A 22,365-nucleotide genomic window follows, 5' to 3' on the forward strand; every position below is an offset into this window, starting at 1 on the left:
AGAGACACTGATTGAGTGCTTATAAATGAGGACACAAAACAAGAAGTGAATCGTCCTTATGAGTGACACGACAACACGCTGGCTGCTCTGAGCGGCTGAATAAATTGTGGCGTGCAGGGACACACGGAGAATAAAACACATCCTGTCTCTCCTAGAACAACAACAAAGATAAACTCCTTCTGCGGTCACCAATTGGCTCTGGGCGGCCCTTTACTTTCACACAGGCGTGAAAGACTCAAGGGCCTTGAATGGGGAGTTATTTCCTTCATCTGAGCTCTGGAAGAAAAACAGAAGACAGAAAGGACAGCCCGCTCCCACACTCCTCCTGTCCTGAATCAAGATCACTTCTCGTCCTAGGTCTCGCTCTTTCCTTACATTTTTAACAGGCGTACCAGGGTAACCCTGATGCAGAAACAGGCCGATCTAAAGTGGAGGGCTTATGACAACTCTTCATCCTCAGGGGTCAGAGGTCAGCACGAGGGACCGCCTCCAGGGAACATTAAAGCTTGTCCATTTTGAGGCCGTACAATTACTGTTGTTACTACGGTGTTCCTCTACCCAGTTAAGAAGGACGGAGAGAACTGAAGTGCACTTCTGTAGAAGCTACAGGGGGTCTTACAGAAAAACCACACACCATTACAATTATTTCAATCTGAATGCACACCAAAACGTACAGAATTAAGGGCCGTTCACACAGGATGCATTCTTGTGTTCCAAAACAGCCAGACTGGAACTGAATGCAGACGTGTTTTTCCGAGCTGAACTACTTTTAATTTCACACTCTATCTTAAAAACCCAACGCTAGTGAGATGCTGAAAACATACCTGTCAGCAGTTCTTTGCATTTTCTATGCATTATCTTTCATCAGCATACAGGCCGGCATAAAAATAGCAACTTGCTTTCTATTCCAGATCCACGTTTTTCTGCTTTCCTGTGGAAAATCTTCCAGAATAGCACATTAGAATACTAGTTGTGCTATTTCTGCAGTATGCATGTTGTGTGACATAGTATGCAAATTTCCTGTAAGCCTGGATTACACAAGTGACCTTTTACATTTGCCAAAATGTGCATTATTAAACAGAACATGTGACAGACTGTATCACACAATGCAATGCACTTGACTTGAATTTTGCTTTTAAAAATGCAACCTGAAGTAATAAAATTTACAATCTCTTTCTTGAATCATTATTTAAACAAAAAAAAAAGTTAAGCAGTTAATACATACTTGAATGTCCCTTTCTGAATTCTGATATCTGTATGTTTAGTCATTTTGATGTGATGCATGCATTAAATCAATATGCTAGAATTACATTTTGAACATTTTAGCCAGTGACTGATGACCTCACACACAAGGCCTGTCATTATCGCCTAGACTCCGCCCACTTACAGCATCACTGCTCGCATCACAATGAGGGCGTCTAGACCCCAAAACCTCCCAGACAGTAAATTCCCCTGGAGATCTTTAATCAGCGCAGGGCGGGAAGCTGGAGTGCTTTTGGTTCAACATCAAGGAAACCCACAGTTCATTTGAAATCACTTAGTGTTTGGAGCTGTTGAAAACTTAAACAGTTGAACTAAGTGTTAACAGATTAAATTAATCAAGGCTTTTTTTCTTTTCAGAAACTGGCTACATCTCATGAAACCTGTCTAGAATCTAAGCAGGCCATATTTCACACCAAAGTAAGATTTAAAATATTTTTTTATCCAAAAATGCATTGTGATTTTCACTTTCTTTTATGACAGTAAAGCACTTTCCCCCCAAATTATCAGTCCTGTAATGTGAAAAACAATGACAAATTATTAAAATTTTAAAGTACATTATTGTAGTATTTGTTATAGTGAATTTAATGCATTCTTTAATAAAAATAGAAACACTGTATCAGCATGGTTTTCACCACCGTATTAACATGATTTTTTTTCCAGTAATAAAAATTCAGAATCTGAAAGGATATGTTTGTGCTTTTCATAATAGAAATAATGTCACAATGCAAAAAAAATAAATAAAATCCTAATAATTTTAAATGCAAAAATAAAAATATATAAATGATTATTTTCAGAGAAATATTATTATATTCACAAAAAAATGTATTGAGATATTCATCTTCTGTAAGTACAAACTTTACTGTGAAAAGCATATCTTTCTGCTAGGATTTGATTCACGAGCACTGAATCCAGCTCAACATAAGCACATAATACATAGCTAACCTATATTTAAGGTTTTTATCAGGGTCAGAACTAATCACCTGGCCTCATTCACCACAGAGAAACTTTAGTCAACATACACACAAGATTTCCATAATCCCATCTGATCCGAGCTCATGAAGAGGAAAAGAAACATACAGCTCTTGTGCAAGTCACAGTCGATCTGCGAACAAATCCTTCTTTCACACTGATTCGTTTAAAAAAAATTCTGAATCACATAGCATTTGTAAAATCAATAGACTGCATGCGATGAATCTGGGAATATAAATCTGGGAATCTATAGAAATCTGCAAAAAGGTAATATAATGATATCACATAATAATATTATTACAATTATTGTAAACAATACTGATGTAGGTGTTTGTCTTTAAAAAATACATTCAGTAATGTTGGAACAATAGCAGCACCACATTAAACATTTGCACACACACACAAAAAGTATTTAAAAAAAAAACATTTTACTGCCTCTATTGTAAGTCATTTTTAAGAGCAACCGAAGCATTTATAATTAAATTTTTAAAATAAATATACATTTATTTAAACTGATTACATTTTAATTATATATTATTTTTATAAATATTTAAATACACATTTTATATAAAAAAAATCATTTTTCAGTCAAAAGATAATATCCAATGTCTCTAAAACGCTGTGAATGTATTTTTTGTATTAATGTTTTATACACTGTGAATGTGAAATTATTTTTAATTAATTTAAGATATGATTTATTGATGTATTTATAGTGATATGAAAATCAAACAACTGTAAGGGATGAATCTGTAAAGAAGTTAAACAATTTTAAGAAAAAAATATATTGGGAACAATACTGATAATACTGTTATTAAAGGAATAATTCTGTAAAGGTGCAAGTTAAAATAATTTCAGTATTGCTGGAACAACAGAAACTTCAGAGCAGTGTATCAGATAACTGATTCATCTCATCTACCTCATCACAGGGGCAGCACGGGGCAAACACAGAGGGGGGTAAGAGCTGTTTTTATGGTTCACCAGCAGGGAATCTCGGGGTGATGTCACACATATCCACAGAGGATACTGTACACCACCATGAACCTCAGGTGACCCCCGAGACCTACAGCGGGCACTGCCTCCGGCTGCTCTGTTGTGATTTCAGAACACAGATGGACGCTTATGCTCTTCATCGTGTTTAATTGACTGAACAATGGGAGAAAGCGCATTACTCCACGCCTCAAATCAATCCAGCCATTACAGCTCTCAGCAGATAACGAGGCCGTTAGAACCAGGAAGAATGTAAGATAGCACCATTAGTTCAACGAGCATGCCATTCCTGAGACGCCACAATGGCTTTTCACTGAATTCATGGAGCTGTTTGACATCCCCTCTAGATATTTCTGTAACAGATGGACTATTATACAAACAAATAATGTATAATTAATACAGATAATTAGTTATACATCTGATATCTATATAATCAATATCTAAAAATTTCTAATTATGTAGCGGGAAGAAATGTATTTATATTTATATGTATCATTTATAGCGGGAAGAAGAGTAGTTATAATCTTTTTATAATTAAATTAGAATAATTATTATATTATTTATATATTTATTAAAAATTAATAATATGTGTTGTTAAAAATATTTCAATATACATTTTATAATATGATTTATATTTTATAGCAATATATTTTTTCCCCCTTTTTAAGTCAAAATGTCTCTCAAATGCTGTGGATGTTCATAATGTGATCATGTGATCTTTTTAAATTAATTTAATATCCAAAAATATATAGTACCTCACACACCTAAATCTGTAGCAGGTTTATCTAATTAACATTTAAAATAAACCAAAAGAGAGAAAAATGTTGCATTTGAAAATGTTCTGTTTTTTTATTTTTTTAATTATTTTAGCCTTTTTATTAAAAGGAGATTACATCTCCTATCCTTACGACAGACATATCAGCACCTAAGTTTGTTTTCTTGATTAATAACAGATCCATTACACACACACACAAAAAAATCCTCAGGGCAAAAATGATCTCACTGCATTTTATATGGATATGATTAATCAAAATGGCCGTGGCAGGCATTAAAAGTACCAGAAAGTCCTGAACAAGCATGCTCCACAGTTTTTATTATTAAATGTCATTATGATCTGACTGTTCAAAATATTTTTTTGTTCATTTCGTAAAAATTTGGTAGGTTATTATAATTTAAGAAAAACCCCTAAAAATATAAATTAAAATCCCGCAGCTCTCACATTTAAGTTTGAAAAATATCAAATTAAACTTAGTTCACTTATCAAGAGGCACCGTCAGTCTAAATTATTTGAGCTCATCAAAGCACCAACCACAAGCTTCCACAACAACAAGCTCCATGGCAACCTAGTTTTCCTGCCACCTTCTCTAAATCCCTGCTGTATAAGAGCAGAAGGAAAAGCATGGTTACCTCCATCGCCAGAGCGGCCGTCTGCTGGTCGTAGTGGTTGAGGAGGTTGGGCATGAAGGTGGTGTTGTAGGGAAGATCCTGGCACATTCGGAGGCCGATCGACTCGCAGGTGAACATGCTGTGACTGCCCACCGAATCCATGAGGATGCCCAGACTGCTCGTGAACTGGGACAGAACCAGCAGAGCACCGAAGAGCCACATCCTTCGCAAAGGGAAATCCACAATGTGCCCCATGCTTGATTGGCAGAACACAGCGGGACAGGACTGAGAGGCTGAACGCAAGCACAAGGGTTTATTCTCTACGTAGAAATCCACCACACCCATAGTGTGTATGATCGACCGCTTCCATCTCCCTCCTGTTCTGTCCTCAAGGATACCTGCTGTTGACCGGCGTCTCGGGTCAGTGCACGCTAGACCCTTCGACAGTCTTATGCATCCTCTCACATTCATACAAGACTACAGAAGCTGCCTTTGCTCAGGGTGGTCTTCAATGGATCCGTCAAACGCGGGTTTAGGACGTGGCTACGACTGATACTGGATACCTGTAACGACATATATTAAAAGACAAATTTAAAACAAGGATATTTGTTAAGAGGGTTTTTTAAGTGGATGATATTTGTTATGGATACCTGTAACGATTGTCTCCAACTTATGTTGTCCCAACATTTCAAAAGTTACTGTAGCAGGAAAGACCATTTAAACAGCTGTTATGTACAGCCATGACATATATTAAAAGACCAATTTAAAACAAGGATATTTGTTATAAGTTATAACAGCTGTAAACCAAAACCAACTATGTATTATCTAGGTGACAATTTATAAACTTATATTTTGCAAAAAGAAAAATCAAACCTATTTTAGGAGCCTTATGATTTTGTTTTGTGACAACTGCATTACTGCAAAAAAAATGCATTAGTGCATGTGAAAGAAAATACTGAAATAGTGCTAAAGTATTAAATAAAATATAAAATTAGAAAAGAAATCATACATTACAGTAGTATCTATTTTACTGAATTTAATTAATGCTTATTTTAATAAAAAAAATCACTGCATCCAGACTTTCATTACTGTATTACTGTAATGAGAACAAGATTTTCTTGTGTTACAGTATTGTGAATATTGGGGAGAAAAGTGCTTAATTGTCATGAATATAATGTTTAAAAAGTGTAATGTAAAAAAAAACTCATCGTAAATACTTCATTTTCATTATGCAAAATATTATTTAAAATTTTTTTTATTTAATATTGATCTTAAATATGACCTTTCTTCATGGGTTAACATGATTAATACACATTGGATTAATTTGTGCATTTAAAACAGAAATGCATAAAATCAATATATATATATATATATACTGTAAATATACATATATATACATATATATATATATATATATACACACACACACACACACACACACACACACACACACACACAGTGAGATAAACAATTTGAGAGTAATTGTAATATGGTCAGTGAGTAAATAATATTTAAGGACACATTTTCTCACATATCCCTTCACTCAGCCCTTCTCAATCCTGACTGTGTTAAATCTGAATTTATAGGTGCTGGTTTTGTTATATCAATGAATTAACAGGATGTTAGTGTGAGTCTACAAACACACAACCTGCTCCAACCAGCTAGGAAACACAGCAACCTGACATTTAAAGTAATTTTTTAAAAAAGTCTTCAGGAATTGTCTAATATGAAAACACATTAATAGAAAAATTATTATATTCTTATATTCTTCATTTCATTAAAGGGTGTTGCATTATACATATTCAAATATTCCGAATATTCTGATATTTCATGCAGGACTCATATGATGGGGTTCCTCATGTCTGAACATTAATCAACATTCAAGTTCAGACAGGAAAGCAGAACATATGATTATATGAAATAAAGGATAAAAACACATTTATGTCAAAACACGTGAACAGTGCGTGTAATATAATGTATGTAAAACTTTACCTTTCCCTGGCAAAGCTGCTCTGGTTTCCTCCATATGATACAATACAGTGTGTCTCTCGGTGTAGATTTACGCAGCAGGTTTGATTTCAGCACCTACAATCATGTAACACACCGAAGCGCGCGCTGCAACAGTCACACAACATCAGCACGCGCGCTCCGGCTGCTTATTTGCATGGAGAGGCTGATGGATACAAAAATCGTAAACTACCCGAAACGAGCACATTAAGAGAGTCACGGACGGCTGCTGGCTTTGAATATTCACAGCGAAACTCCCGATTCGCCCCACCTTCAGCTGTTTCCTGGGAGATAGATAGAAACCTGTTTTCCTCCAGCGGGCGCGTGGTGGCTCAAAAGCACAGTCTGCCATTGAGCCGCATTCAAATCCAACGAATTTTAATGTCTTGTTAGATAAGTTCATGCAATAAAATCTGTAATCGTTTAAGTGCATTTATTCTAACGATTAGTATCTTTTTATAAATGTAAAAAAAATCTTTGACAGCTCTTACTATAAAATTAGTTGAAATACTATCTTAAGGTAATCGCATTCGACTTTGATTAGTCCAGGCTTACCAGCGCTGAGAAAAGTAACAGGTAGCACGTGAACAAAACCGCTCCGCGTTACCTCGAATGCGGTCGATACAATTATTTACACCTGCATAACAGTACTCAGAAACTTCTATTACTGTCTAATTGAAATACACAGTGAGAGTCTAAAATATAATAGTTACTGTTCAGCCTCCCGGCCGCGATCCCCGCCCATTTTATGACGAGTTCCACAATAATTTCCCTTCTATCAATTTATTGCATTTCTATGCTCCATCCCCAAAACAGCGAGAAGAGACTGCGCATGTCCCTGAGAACTCGTTTCGAACTCTGGAGCACAGCAAGGGTGCATATTTAATTAATTAATTTCTAAACTAGTAAGTGAGTGAATTAAATTATAACTAAATTCTGTTTTATATATTTTAAAGTTACATTTTTGTCTGCAGTTGAAGTTCAACTTGTTTTATGCATATACATGTAATATAACAAACGCTCAATAAAAGCAGTGACATAAAAAGGTAATGATAAAATATTACTTGTATGTGTATACAGCAACATATAACCAAATATGTCAGGCTACTGGTTTATAGAATAAAATTCCCTCAAACTAAATTTCACAGTGAACTTAAGTAGGGGAGCAGGTTAGTTGATGTTTTTTTTTCTCTTTCTCTTTATTTATTAATTAAGTAATAACCACAAAGCTGAGTCTGATAACTAGGTTTTTGTCTCGGACGCTTCGAGTGAACAGCAGATGTCCAGCAATCCAACAGGTGCAGTGAAGTGAATGAGGTCAGCTGTACCATAACACTGAGAACACTACATCAGCTTACATGTGGCCAGTTTGAGATAACAGAATGAACAAGAATGAGAACTGTTTTTCTCAGTCTAACAAAGGGTCAGTGAAAGTTAATGCTGTTCATCCACCTCGGGGAGACAAAAACATTTGTTTGTATTGTTAGGCTTTTTAAAACTTCATTTTTTATGCTACGTTAATTGCATTTTAGATAATTGTTCATTAAACTACTAAATACAATAAATTATTTAAAAAAAATGTGTGTTTTATTTCCTCGTTAAAGTTTAGATTTAAAAGAATAACATTCACCATTTCCAACTCTAGTTGTGAAATCTAAAATGCAATTAATATAAAAATATTTTATAGCCTAACATAAACAATTATTCATAATGGAACACTTTTACATTGAGAAAGGGTTCTGAAAACTCTATTTGTTATGTGTTTATTCAAATATAATGCACAATGATAACAACAACAACATACCACAGTGTTAAAAGTAATACAATGAAATGTAGAATGAATTGTGAACTGAGATGAGGGACTTTTGAATAATCTGTCAGGAATGAAACAAAATTACAGCTCTGTAAACACACAGACACAGTCTTCTGAAATGAAATATTATTCATCACGTAGAGGGAAATCCCTTTGCTTTGACAGTGTCAGTCATGTCTCTCTGTCAATATTTAACATCTTTAATCATACTGGATTATCTGTGAATGTGAGATTTTCTCTGCATCATTAAATCCAGCTCGTATATTAACGTGTCTCACGGCGCTCTGGGACACTCTGGAATATTTGTAAGCCTACCGGCTATAGAGAGCTCAGTCTGTGGCACATTAGCGATTAAAACAGCTGCTTTAAACTAAAATATGTTTTGGGTATATTTGACAGCACAGGCATAATAACATCTCATATAAAAAAAAGAATACAGTCACTTAAAAAAAAAAAAATCAACTTAATTTTGAAATAATGCACAAGTTGGGTGTTTTAATGTAAACAAGAACTGCAAAACACGCAACTCCAGACACAGTTTCAAAAAACACCATAATGGATACAATCTATGATGTCTTTGGCTTAATTACAGTCTATATGTGTAGACCTGAAAACATTCAGTCCAAACGTCCAACTGACTGGAGTTCAACAGACAAAATCTGTATTAACCTCAGTGCTTCAAATCATCTACAAAACACCTACCATTATCAATTAATAAAATTCAGAATGTAACTCAGTATGAATGCAAACTATTATTATGATCGGTTTCACTACACAGCATCTAATTAAACTTCCATATTAACATTGGGATTGTCTCTCTAAGCGCTGGCAGAGTGATGTGCAATGAGACGCTCGCCTTGAGTCGTGTGGTCTTGGTCCATTTTTGATCCTGATGCCAGTGCATACTCTTCCAGCTGTTATGATATCCATCACATTGATTAAAAAGAGGTCATATTATAGCTTTTTTAATCACTAATCACTTTTATTTACAGATTTACAATACATCTTTCTACTCCCTGACCCTTAGAATTGGCTGATAAAACGTATACTCTGAATGCAATGCAAATTAATTTGGATAAACATGTCTGCTCTGTTCTACCTTAAAGAAATAGTTCACCCAAAAATTAATAAAACACCCAAAATTGCATCCAAGATGTAAATGAGTTTGTTTCTTCATTGGAACAGATTTGAAGAAATGTAGCATTGCTCATCAATGAATGCTCTGCAGTTAATGGGTGCCGTCAAAATGAGAGTCCAAATATCTGATAAAAACATCATAATAAGCCACAAGTAATCCACACCACTCCTGTCCATCAATTAACATCTTGTAAAGCTGCATTAACTGCCATTAAGACAGTTATATTTTTAAAATGTTGCTTTTGACTAAAATAGGAGTCCATAATCCATAATATTTCCTTTTCCAGAAGCAAATGTTTGAAAGTAAAAAAAAACCTTAATGATGGAGTTGTTTCTTACATATATGCAGGTTTTCCCTTCACAAGATGTTAACTGATGGACTGGAGTGGTTTGGATTACTTGTGGATTATTGTGATATTTTTATCAGCTGTTTGGACTCTCATTCTGATGGCACCCATTCACTGCAGTGCATTCATTGGTGAACAATTTTATGTGATTTCATGAGTTGATTTTTTACAATTTTTTTCATTTTTAGAAATCTGTTCATATGAAGCTAAGATGGTCTGAGGTTGAGTACATTTTCATTTTTAGATGAACAGCTCCTTTAACTGCATATGTAAAGAGTTCAGAACCCTGCCAAGTCATTTTCATAATCTGTTAGAGGTTCACAAACAATCCCTATGAAAATTATTATGGTTTTAAACAGCAGGTTCATTCAGCTGAGCCGTTTGCATGCATATTGAGAGATGTACCTGCTCTCTGATGTAGGTTTGAGCACAGGGTCCGATGCCTCTTAACTGGAGACCCACAATAAAGCACCACACAGACAGTCCAGCCTCCAGTGCGGTGAATGTAGCACAGGTGAACCACAGAGCAAGAGTTGTATCCTGGAGGAGAAACAGCAGTTCAGTCTTCACATACAAGATGAAAGTTCATACTGGTTAAAGGGATAGTTCACCCAAAAATGACACAAACCGTTGCAGTCTGTCAGTCATATAATGGAAGTGAATAGGAATCACGGCTCTGAGACTCAAAAAAACATATGCAAACAAAAGCAAATTAAACCCTGCGGCTTGTGATGATACATTGATGTGTAAAGACAGAAAACGATCGGTCTGTGCAAGAAACTGAACAGTATTTATATCGTCTTTTTTACCTGATTCACGCAATGTCCAAACTGTTCGAATTGTCTTGGGCGCGTTCTCAACAGCAGGCGCATGACACGTCTTCTTGCGTCTTTACGGTGGATCGCAGACTTATAAGTGCATTACTGACTTATAAAACCACTGACACTCTATCTACAATCTCAATCAGGAGTGTCTGGTCCACTTATTAAAATGCACTTAGAAGGTCTGCGTTCCGCCATAAAGCAAGAAGAAAAAGAAGACACATCACACGCCTGCTGTTGAGGACGCCCTCAGGATGCACAAGCCACAGGGTCTAATTTGGTTTTGTTTGTGTATGTTTTTTTGACTCTCAAAGCCATGATTCCCATCCACTTCCATTATATAACTGACAGACTGCAACGGTTTGTTTTAAAAATCTTCGTTTGTGTTCTGCTGAAGAAACAAAGTCACCTACATCTTGGATGCCCTGGGGGTTAGAAAGATAAACATAACATTTTCATTTTTGGGTGAACTATCCCTTTAACTTATATATAATTGTTCAAAAACACCAGATGCATTTCTGTAGACTGACTCACATAGATGCGAGTGGCATCAAAAGGACAGTTGACGATGACCGGAGACCGTGCATTCACAGGCACGTTAGTGTAATTACATCCTTTCATGAGCGTGCTCCCGTCGGCTGAAATGGTCATACTGATCGCCAGAATCAGACCCACTAAACACGCCAGCGAGAGAAAGGCGTTCAGAAAGGAACTCACTAACAGACCGATGTGCTACAGGAAGCAGAAGAACAGAGCTGAGTTAAACACTAGATGGAAAGAATGTGGTATTTTTGCATTGGTATACAGAACAATCATGCTGATAAGGTTATATGACCATACGTCCTCTTTTTTCCCAGACATGGCCTGGATGGGATTTCTAAATTGCCTTAAATGTCCAAGTCTTGGCTTTGTTTTCATACCTGCTGAAGGTAATGACTAAAAAGTAGCTTGACCATTAGTTTGCAGACAATGTATATATTCAACCAATCGTGGTGTGTGAAAAAGGTGGTGATCTACAGAGAAAGGTCAAAGCCATGCAAATACACACCTATAATGCAGGAGGACTGTAGAGAGCACATCAATAAGAAAACAAAGCCAAAACCTGAACATTTTAGGTGATTTTGAAATGTCTGGGGAAAAGAGAACATATATTTTCTCCCTAGATTAGGCCTACTTACCAGTTTCAAGTTGGTTATATTCCTTGACACCAATATTGCAACAATTCCACTTGCAATGCTCGAGAAAAACATGTTAACATGATTAGGTGTGAGGACATTCAATGGCATTTTATTCAAATTTTTCTGATTTTGTGGGAAAATGTAGAAATTAAAACTACTCAGGAACCCTAAAAAGTTTAATGTGTTAAATACATGTGAAAAGAGTTTTATAAGCACTTTTCTTAACAGCTTGAAGGAATAGTTTACCCCGAATAAATATTTGTTGAAAATGTATTCAACCCTCTCAGGCCATCCATGAACGTGAGTTTATGAACATGAGTTTGTTTCTTCATCAAAATAGATTGAGAGATATTTAGATCCTCTGCAGTGAATGGGTGCCGTCAGAATGAGAGTCCAAATAGCTGATAAAAACGTCACAATATATATATATATATCTAAAAAATTTTTTTTTTTTTTTTTTTTTTTCACAATAATGCAGCAATACACACCACTCCAGTCAATCAGTTAATGTCATGTGACGTGAAAAGCTGCAGGTTTGTAATAAACAAATCAATCATTTAAGACTTTTTTAACTTCAAACAAGTCTTCCATCCATAATGCTGCTTTCTCCAGTCTCGTCTAAATTAGGAGAGAAATATGCACAGATCAAACACCGTTCACAAGGGAAAACAGTCCAAAACAGTTATAAACAAATATGTTAGTGGATTTAGATGTGAGAGGGCAACAGGATATGGACTTTTTCACTAGAGGAAGCTTTATTATGGATTATGTATTATGGACTCATATTTTGGCAAGAAGCAACGGTTTGAAGTTAAAACGCCTTAATGATGGATTTGTTTCTTACAAACACAGCTTTTTGCTTTATAAGATGTTAATTGATGGACTGGCATAGCGTGGATTACTAGTAGATTATTGTGATGTTTTTATCAGCTGTCATTCTGACGGCACCCATTCACTGCAGAAGATCCATTGATGAGCATGTGATGTAATCCTAAATCTACATCTCGGATGACCTGAGGGTGTGTAAAATGTGCACAGTTCTTCATTTTTGTGTGAAATATTCCTTTAGGTAATTATACAGACTTAACTCAGATGAACTGGGTGAAGCAGCACACCCAAAGTAATAGCAAATCCTCCTATTTACATTTACAGACATGTGACCAGACCCTTTCTGAATGAAAATTCTTGAGATTCAGAAAGCATCACTTACTGGATATTACATGCATGAGTTGAATCAGCATCATTTAGGACTCACATATGGGACATGAGAGAATATACAGAAGCACAACGACTCACCAGCAGTCCTGAGGTGACAGAGATGATGTTTGATACGGTATATTCTGTTGAGATTGCATTGCTGGGTTTGGATATGTGGCGTAACACGCTGCCATGGACAATGGCACTCAGGATGAAATTAACATGACCGATGACAATGAGGGTCAGTCCTTTCTTCATCAGCCGCCCAGGGCCCCTCTGCTTGTCTAGAATATAGTATACTTTCATACAGTGGTTTAAAAAAATTACACCGAAAAAAATTAATTGCATTAAAAAGAAATACTACTAGAACTTTTCTCAGAACTAACTAAACGTTAATTAACCAGTTTTGCAATGAACTAGTGGCTGACACCAGTGGACTTGATTTATTTTGCAGTGTATTAGCATATATTTTAAGTGTTGCTTCAATAACAAAATAGTTTTGTAATACGTATCAACAGATTTATTACATGGTTTAGAACATTTATTGTTGTGTATAAAGTACAAGCTTGACGCAAATCCCATTTTCCTTCTAATCTGCTTTAGCGGGATTTAGTGCAAAATATTGTTCCTAAAGGTTTATCCAGCTGATAAATATTCTTTTCTACAGTGAATAAAACATTAGGAGAATGTAAACATTACAGCAGACGCGCACTTCACGAGAACAAATAACCGGTTGTCAGAGGCCTCTTTACAGCTTCAGTTAAACTATAAATCACCTGTAATTCTCGCACCTGCAATAAAAAGAAAGAAACGATCGTCTTACCAAAATCACACATATCTGTTTCCGCGTATATGACCCAAGTTTAAAAGGAAAAACTTGGAAGTCAAACGCAGTTTCCTCCCTTCATAGTCGATGACGTCACACACGACTCACCTGTACAGAGGAAGTGGGAGGAGCCAGAATACAAACGTCACTCAATGCGAATGCAGAAAAGCGCCAATGAATCTCTCTTATTTTCTATTATATATATATATATATATATATATATATATATATATATATATATATATATATATATATATATATATATATATAGCAAAAATAAAATTGAAAAAAAGGAGAGAAAATGGCAATTATTCATTTATGAAGTAACTGGGGGAAAAAAAATGAAAAAACGAACGTTTGCTTTCATTTGTTTTATTTATGCATTTGCACCACGTGGTCTAAAATTGACTTGTGAAGAGTTACACGGACCAAATGCCAGAGTACAAAGTCCTGTCATATCTGAATGCCACACCCCACAATATCAGCACTAAGCAAATATTAGAGTAGCGAGGACAAAACACAGGCACATCAGGTAAACAAGATGATAACAGAATACTGGAAAAGGAATAGGCTAAATTTACAGAACACGTACAAAACATTGACATTTTATTGTCAGGTAATATCATATATTGCATTAAATTGATCAACAAGTCAAATCAAATGCCTTGGTCTTATTTATGGTAAAGGAATAAGATGGAAATTCTCAACCTGTAACCCCCAAAAAAACACTTTTTTTTTTTTTTTTTTTTTTTTTTTTTTTGGTAAAAGAACAATTTCTCCTTTATTTCTTTACCAAAAAATAAGCATATAAATATAAAACAATGTAGCCTATTATCAATGCATAAGGAAACCTATAAACCCAGAGCCACAGCGACCCCTTGTGGCGTCCAGACCCATGCAGGGGTCATTCGAAGGTCACTGTACTGTAGATGCTGCAAATCCTGTCAGACCGTCAGAAATGTGTGCGTAAAGTGAGACAAACACACAAGCACAGTATAGAACGTCAGAATGGTATTTTATTTGAACTGTACTGTATGCTAAATGTTCACCTCGGTACAATAAACAAATACAAATACTCACACTAAAAAACAAACCTACCACATTTAGTTGAAGGAACCTGACTGGATTTGGCCTTAGGCCTCAGAATATTGCATATAAACAACACAATGAGCTCCGAACAGTGCGCTTCAACATAAAGAACCCAAAATAACAGGAACAGGGAAGGGATCAGAGGAAAGTATGGTTACAAAAACATTAAACTAGACAATACAAATCTAATTTAACTGCCATACATTCAACACCAAAAACGCACTGGATGGCAGATCTATAAAATATCTCGGGTAGCTGAACGGGAAAGAGTGAGTATTTAGACGGGGCTGTTTGTGTTTTGGAGTAACCGTTGAATGTTCTTCCTGAGACAGGGGCGGTTTTTCACTCCAGTCCCTTTTTTCTGTGTGAGCTGCCATCTATTTTTTATTTTTGAACGCAAACACAAAATCAAAATCATGTCCCTCACAGTGACGTTCACTCGAATCTAAATTGACTTTTTTTCTAAATTGACATTTTTGAAAACTGTGATGTTTGTGTTGTTTGTGTTTCAACTCCTGAAAACTCACTTTGAATTGAAATCAATGGATATATCAGTAAAATAGTGTGCTCTTGGGTCTTAAAGAAGAGCGGACTCTGAGCTGGTGCTTGTTGAATTTGTGCAATTCTGTAAACAAGAAGTCAGCTATGCCAAATGTTGAAAAAAAAAAAAGCTAAGAATTCATCTTCATTTTTGCCCAAGAACAGCCTTGACCTCTGTTCTCATAATAGATACACTGTATATATATATATTTTTTTTCATTATCGAGCACTTTTAACACTGAAACAAAGACGAGCACTAATTCTCTGGACGTAAAGAAAGAAACGAAATTGAAACTGTTGTGAGATTTGTGTATGTAAATAAGGCGAGGAGGAAGAAAGTGCAGGGCATGTGATAACTGTCATCGTTTTGAACTTTGTAAGTGGTGCACGATGAAAGAGGCGTGGTTATGTCATGCCACGCCCCTGATAAGAAAGCACCGCCCACCTGCTATAAAAGAGGTGGAAATGATGTCCTCCCCTCACAAGAACAACAGAAACAACCTGGGTTAAAACGTAAATGAATGGAAAAACACTGAAACTGAAAAGAAGACGGTGGAAAGACGTCCGTGAAGCATGTCTCCGGTGCAGCTAGCGGCAGCTGATTGCTTGTTCACCCGTTCACTGTCTCTTAGTCTCTTTGATTTGCAGTTTTGCTGAATGACTGTCGCTCAGTGGTCAGGTGGTTATGACTTGGCGAGGTGTTCTCTATGGTCGTTGTGTTTGAGGAGCTGGGTGGGGGACGGGGCGAGGCTGGGCTGGGTGCCCGGCGGCAGGGGATGGGCCCCGGGCACCCCGCCGGGCATCATGCCCTCTATCTGTCCACCCATGCCACCAGGAGACCCACCCACCGCACCAGGAGGAAACCTGAGAAAATACAGAGAAAACCACATGATTACAGATGGAAAAGCTTCACTTTGGCTGAGAACCTTTTATAATTTATACTCTTGCAAAAGTTTGGGCACATTTGATGGATATGTTTCTCATGTTTCTTAAATGATTTGATCTCAAGACTTCAGCTCAGATGCTTTAAATTAATTCTGCAGACAAAAACAAATCATTACTATATACTCAACAGTTTGAGATCAGTAAGATTTTAAAGAAATTAACACTATTCAGCAAGGATGCATTAAACTGATCAAAAGTGACAGTAAAGACAAATATAATGTTACAAAAGATACAACTATCTATTCATCAAATAATCACGGCTTCTACAGAAACATGTAGCAGAACAACTGTTTTCAGCATCGATAAAAACAATAAATGCTTCTTGAGCAGCAAGAATGATTTCTGAAGGATCATGTGACACTGAAGACTGGAGTAATGATGCTGAAAATCACAGGAATAAATGAAAATACATTTAAATAAAAAAACTTATTGGATAACTTCTAGTCATTACGTTCACATTATCATGTATTTCTTTATTGATTCATCAGGTACAATTACTGAATTCTCAAATAATTTTTCTCAAATTCTCAAATAAAAGTGGCACAAATGGGCCCATGTATAAAACCAGTTTTACTGAACACAGCAAATGCACGAACAGCACAGCTAAATACATGAAGTAAATATTACATATGATTCAAATAATAGTAGAACTAATGAGAAACCAATTAGCAGGCGTCGCATGATATTTGCATGTCCTATGAGAATGAGAAATGTAAAAATAAAAGGTGACAAATCAAAATTGTTTCAGACATGATTGTTTTGTTGTGTCATTTAGAGATATTTGGACTGTGTCTTGAGCTCTGTGTTTCAGCACGCTGTAAGCAGTTACCTGTCATTGTTTAGGTATACATTTTGTCTTGCAGGCCGCCAGGAGAAACGGCTGGTAGCGGTTGGGCCACTCTGCTGAGCGAGAGAAGCAATCAGACTGAGCAACACAATCGGGGCTGGTTTGTGTGTGTGTGAGTGTTTTTATGTGCGGGTTGGAGAGTTAAATGCATAAGAATGAGGTGTTAGTTTAGGGAAATGTTCAAAAGGGTCATAGCGGGTAAATCTAGAGGTGAAGTTCATTTATGTGTTCCACAGGGACAGACGGCGGTCTCGTTTGAGTCTATTTGCATATGTTGATCTGGAGGGAATAACACTCACTACACAGGGATGAACTAATGAAGCACATCTGCATAGCTGAACACAGCCGCTGCACTGCTTGGCTACTCATACAATAGAATCCATGAATTTGTTGAGTATTTCATCTCACAGTGAGGAAGGAGTGATCTTGAGTCCAGTGGGGAAAAGAGCAGGGATTGGAAGGAATTTTATGATTCCAGTTTTGATTCAGATTCAAGTTTATCAACTGTTTTATTGATTTAGTCCTTTTGTGACAGTGATTCACCTTTTCTATGACTATTTTTGTAACATTTAGATTTTTTTTTTACATATTTATTAGCAATTAACAAATAATATTTATTTTACCATTTATTAAACTATTACTATTTACTATTGTAAAAAAAAAATCTGAATGTGTGTCACTGGCAAATAGTTCTTCTTGTTTTAAGATAATCATAAATCTTACCAAATTATTTTAGATTTATACTGACAACACAAAAAACAACAACAACAACAACAACAACAAAAAAAAAAAAAATTGCCAATGTGGTTGGAAAAATAAACATAACACAAAATATATTCTTTCTAAATTAATATAACATGAAGTTTTGTTTTTAAGTATATTTATAGTTTTAGGAATAGTTTCGATATTTAAATATAAAAATATATCAAATTAATCAAATGAAATTTTATTTATAATTTACAAAATTCAAAAATAAAATGAAATTTATTACAATTAATTCAAAATATTCATTATCATTAAAAATAAATGTACAAAATTATTTAAAAGGTTAATTACATCAAATTTCAGGACTGAAAGATTAACAGAACTGAATGCAATGAAAATCATTTGGGTCCAGTTCTAAATAAGAACCAGTTCTCAATCCTAGCCAATCCTAGAAAAGAGGGTGTTTGAGATGGTAAAAAAACTCGAGGATGGACAGTATGATAAAATAGGTGAAGTATGAAAAAATAGATGGCGCTCTGTGCATGTTTAAAATCTCTTTTGTCACCTGTAGGCTCCGCCGTTGAGCTCCGGATGTACCTGCTGCTCCATCACCCCCCACGGCGCCGTAGTCACAAAAAACTCTTTGTTGACGCAGTTTCGGAGACTATCTGGAATACGACCTGAAAAACAGAACAAACCCGAGACATGAAGACTGATGTACAATAGGACGGATCTAGATTTACATTCCCTGAAGGAAATACAAGTGCTTGCTAGGCAGCGAAAGACTAACGTTTGAGGTAAAAAAGAAAGTTGAAAAGTTCTGCGATAGAGATAAAGAAAGAGAGATAAATCAGGACTCCCCCCTTCACAGTTCACATGCAGTTAACCATAATTAAGCATTGATAATACCCACTGATAATCACAATGTTGTATCCAAATTCTATGATTATATCCTCAAGTGGTTACATTTTGAATAGCAAACATTCTAAGAAATGAAGTCAATGGGAGATTTTGTACCGGTGATGGCCCTGCGGATCTCAGTGGCCGCTGCCTCTCTCATCTCTAGTGAGGCCTGCTCACTGTACCACGCCGTGTGAGGGGTGCAGATCAGATTGGGCGCGTCCTTCAGAGGACCCTGAGAAAAACTGAGAGAGACACACATCTCATTTTGCACACTAGAGCTCACGTTAACTACACATTCAACTTCACTGTTCATGTGCAAACACTAACGTCAGTGAGATTTTTTAAATGTTTTTGAAAAAGTATCTTATGCTCATTGGGCTGCATTTGTTTGATTAGAATTACTGTAAACACAGTAATATTTTGAAATATTATTACAATTTAAACAAACTATTTTCTAAATGAATATGTTGTCAAATGTAATTTATTCCTGTGTTGCAAAGCTAGGATGCACAAATCCTAATGTTGCATATTATATAGAAATAATAGCATGCAAATTTAGGTGCAGCTGAAGAAATGTTTGGAGTTGCATCCAATATCTTAAGGCAAAGAAACACGGAGATTGGATTACGATTAGTATGTCATTACAAATGTTACCTGAAGGGTTCAGACTCGTGAACGTCCAGGGCTGCCCCCCGTATCCTGCCCTCTTTGAGAGCCTGAGCCAGGGCTTTTTCATCCACTAGACCCCCTCGTGCTGTGTTGACTAGAAATGCTCCCTGTCGCATCTAAAAAAAAATAATACATGATGTTCACACAACAGCCACTAGATGGCACTCATGATAGCAGGAATGGGTTTGTGGGTAATGTACCTGTTTGATGGTGAAGTCGTTGATGAGGTGGTGATTGTGTTCGTTTAGGTTGCAGTGGAGAGACACACAGTCGCTCTGGTACAGGAGGTCCTGCAAGGTGTAAACTCTCTGGACGCCCAGCGATCGCTCTAAACCGTCTTGCAGGTATGGGTCATAAAAGATCACATTGAAGCCAAATGCTTTTGCTCGAACAGCCACTGCCTGTCCCGATCGGCCTAGGAGACAAAGAAGTGACTTTACGATGACACATGTAAGTCGTATGGTGCTTTTTTTGTCATTATTAGAGCTTGGAAAACCTGTTGTCACCACTGACTTTAATTACATGAAAACAATTTCACATGAGTGACCTGACTAGATGATGACATCCTTCATTTGAACCATTCCTGTAACATCTTCATGTCATACTGTATCTACCGGTCACTTACCGGTAATCTAATTTTTCTTGAATGCTTGAAATGAGTCTTGTATACAGTGATAAATTGTGCCTATATATGAATATCAACATATGATGACTTTTGATCTCTACATAATTCCCATAATTTAATTTGCATTATTTCATAGTTGTGATGACTTCGCGGTTACAAAAACAGTAAATAGGTTTGAGCACCTACATGAAGTTCATTCAAATATAAACAGAACTAAATCAGTTTATTTGTGTATATATTAATAATAAATAATAACAATTAGCTTGATTTGATGATTATGATTTTTTTTTTTAAATTACAATTTCATAACTGTCATATAATTTTTATTATTTGCAGTATAATTTTAACTATAATATTTATTAATATTTTGACTTTAAATTACATTTTTATATTTAATATAATTTTATATTTTAATATATATTATAAGTTTTCATTTTAAAGTATAGTTTAGGTTTAAGTAATTTTTTGTAAATTTGAATTAAATTGAATTAAAATTTTAATTCGGTTGTAGTTTTAGTAATTATTGCAAGTCTATTTTTGCAAACCTTTTTATTTTTACGTTATGTAATAATATTTATATTTTATTTAATACATTATTTCAATTAACATTTTTTTTACATAGTTTTAGTTAATAACAACAACACATTTGTAAAATATTGTAATGTTTTAGTGTTTCTGTCCCTTACCAAAGCCAATAAGTCCGAGTGTTTCTCCTCTGATGCGGGCGGCCCCTGACGCCACCTCTCTGATCTGCTCCACGCTCTGGACCCGTGTGCCCTCACGCATGGCCTGGTACAGCCAGGTGTTCCTCCGGTACAGGTTCAGGATGTGGCAAAGCGTTGAGTCTGCCGTCTCCTCCACAGCAGCTGATGGAATATTACAAACCGCAATACCTGCAGACAAGCACAAATGTTAGGCAACATGAAAAGATTCATATTTACATATCAAAGCACTCCATAAACCAGATTCAAATGGCCTCAGATGGTCTATTAACGCTATTAACCCCAGATCCCCTCTTCTCTCCATTCATGGATTTGACCTGTATTAAGCTGTATCTGTAATATTTCTCCTTTTATTCGAACCATATAAAACATCTGTCCCAGAGGGAAAATTTAGCTCTTGTGTATCTTTTTGTGTCTGTGGGTGTTTTCTTGTCTGTTTTTGTCTTCTAACATCATTCAAACATCCAACTTTTCCTTACTACTTGAGGAGCACTTTGTATTTCTCAACAACCACTGTACCCGGTTCCTGAGCTAATCAGTATTTGATGTCAGTAGTATGTCTTCTGTGAGGAGAGCATCTTGACACTAAGTATCAGACTATATGAGCATTTACAATCAAACACACCTTTAGACATTCTACATTTTATTTGCTAAAGGCTTTTCACATTACCATCTAACAGTTAGATTTCTCGCTGTCATTAATTAGGTGTATATCTAATATAAGATGCTAAAACAACATACTTAGTTTTTTTTTAGATATAACACGTTATGTATAATGCATTATATTGGTATTCATACGTTGTAATGCATTTTATTTTCAACTGTAACTAAAGGTAAAACGCATTATAATACTTGAAGTTTCCTTGTTAGATCTGCATCTGGTTGTTTGTCATATGCTTGTGTAACAATCCATAGCTAAGCATTATAAATGTATAATAACTGTGGTTACAAATTATACATTAGATAATACAATGCATACTAGGGTGCATTACAAGGCATAATTAATGCATTAAAAATACTTTTATAATGCATTATATATAAAGGCTTCAAATAAAGTGTTACTGTTTTATTATTATTATTGTTATTATTGTTGTTGTTGTTGTTATTATTATTGGTCAAACTAACATTTGTATGTCTTCACAAAAAAAGATATTCTGAAGAATGTTGGTAACTGAACAGTTGCTGGCATTGACTTTCAAAGCATGGACAAAGATATTATGAATGTCAATGGCTACCATCAACTGTTCGGTTAACATTCTTCAGAATAAGTTCTTTTGTGCTCAGCAGAAGAAAGAAACTCATACAGGTTGGAACATTTTTCATGGTGAGTAAATGATGACAGAATTTTCATTTTTGGGTGAACTATCCCTTTAAGAGCAAAAACTGTAA

At 35.7% G+C, this 22,365-nt stretch overlaps 3 protein-coding genes across 8 annotated transcripts in view; all 3 read right to left on the bottom strand.

Moving 5' to 3' along the window:
• Positions 1–6,900, bottom strand: part of LOC109053087 (frizzled-3-like) — a 31,319-nt gene extending 24,419 nt beyond the window's left edge. Inside the window, 2 exon segments of the mRNA XM_042773565.1 lie at positions 4,627–5,168; positions 6,598–6,900. Of these exon segments, the coding sequence (XP_042629499.1) occupies positions 4,627–5,076 (450 nt within the window). The 5' untranslated portion in view covers positions 5,077–5,168; positions 6,598–6,900.
• A 2,000-nt stretch (positions 6,901–8,900) lies between these two features.
• Positions 8,901–14,086, bottom strand: LOC109053088 (keratinocyte-associated protein 3-like). The gene is made up of 6 exons (XM_019070513.2): positions 13,929–14,086; positions 13,205–13,389; positions 11,909–11,968; positions 11,265–11,462; positions 10,315–10,449; positions 8,901–9,339 (listed from the first exon to the last, which is right to left on the bottom strand). Exons 1-6 carry the CDS (start codon positions 13,939–13,941, stop codon positions 9,244–9,246), a joined length of 687 nt encoding a protein of 228 aa, XP_018926058.1. The 5' UTR covers positions 13,942–14,086; the 3' UTR covers positions 8,901–9,243.
• Positions 14,087–15,521: 1,435 nt separating this feature from the next.
• The window catches only part of LOC109053093 (C-terminal-binding protein 2), a 42,825-nt gene continuing 35,981 nt past the window's right edge, over positions 15,522–22,365 (bottom strand). For 4 of the 6 annotated variants that reach the window (XM_042773569.1, XM_042773572.1, XM_042773567.1 and 1 more), the window contains 6 exons: positions 20,941–21,147; positions 19,830–20,044; positions 19,615–19,745; positions 19,075–19,202; positions 18,623–18,737; positions 15,522–16,424 (listed from right to left, as the gene is read on the bottom strand). In XM_042773569.1, the coding sequence (XP_042629503.1) occupies positions 16,244–16,424; positions 18,623–18,737; positions 19,075–19,202; positions 19,615–19,745; positions 19,830–20,044; positions 20,941–21,147 (977 nt within the window). In that variant the 3' untranslated portion in view covers positions 15,522–16,243. Of the gene's footprint in view, positions 16,425–17,334; positions 17,409–18,622; positions 18,738–19,074; positions 19,203–19,614; positions 19,746–19,829; positions 20,045–20,940; positions 21,148–22,365 lie in introns of all 6 variants that reach the window. The other 2 variants (XM_042773566.1, XM_042773568.1) reach the window with 2 other exon arrangements.

The sequence above is a fragment of the Cyprinus carpio genome, chromosome A17 (genome assembly GCF_018340385.1).
Source record: "Cyprinus carpio isolate SPL01 chromosome A17, ASM1834038v1, whole genome shotgun sequence".
Taxonomy (NCBI): domain Eukaryota; kingdom Metazoa; phylum Chordata; class Actinopteri; order Cypriniformes; family Cyprinidae; genus Cyprinus; species Cyprinus carpio.

Excerpts from the sequence above, each read along its gene's own strand:
- LOC109053088 (XM_019070513.2), bottom strand. Across the intron at positions 11,969-13,204 it reads CTGTCACCTCAGGACTGCTG|AGCATTGCAAGTGGAATTGT; the intron begins GTGAGTCGTTGT and ends ATGTTTTTCTCG. Across the intron at positions 9,340-10,314 it reads AAACCTACATCAGAGAGCAG|CTGGAAGAGTATGCACTGGC; the intron begins GTACATCTCTCA and ends ATATCATAACAG.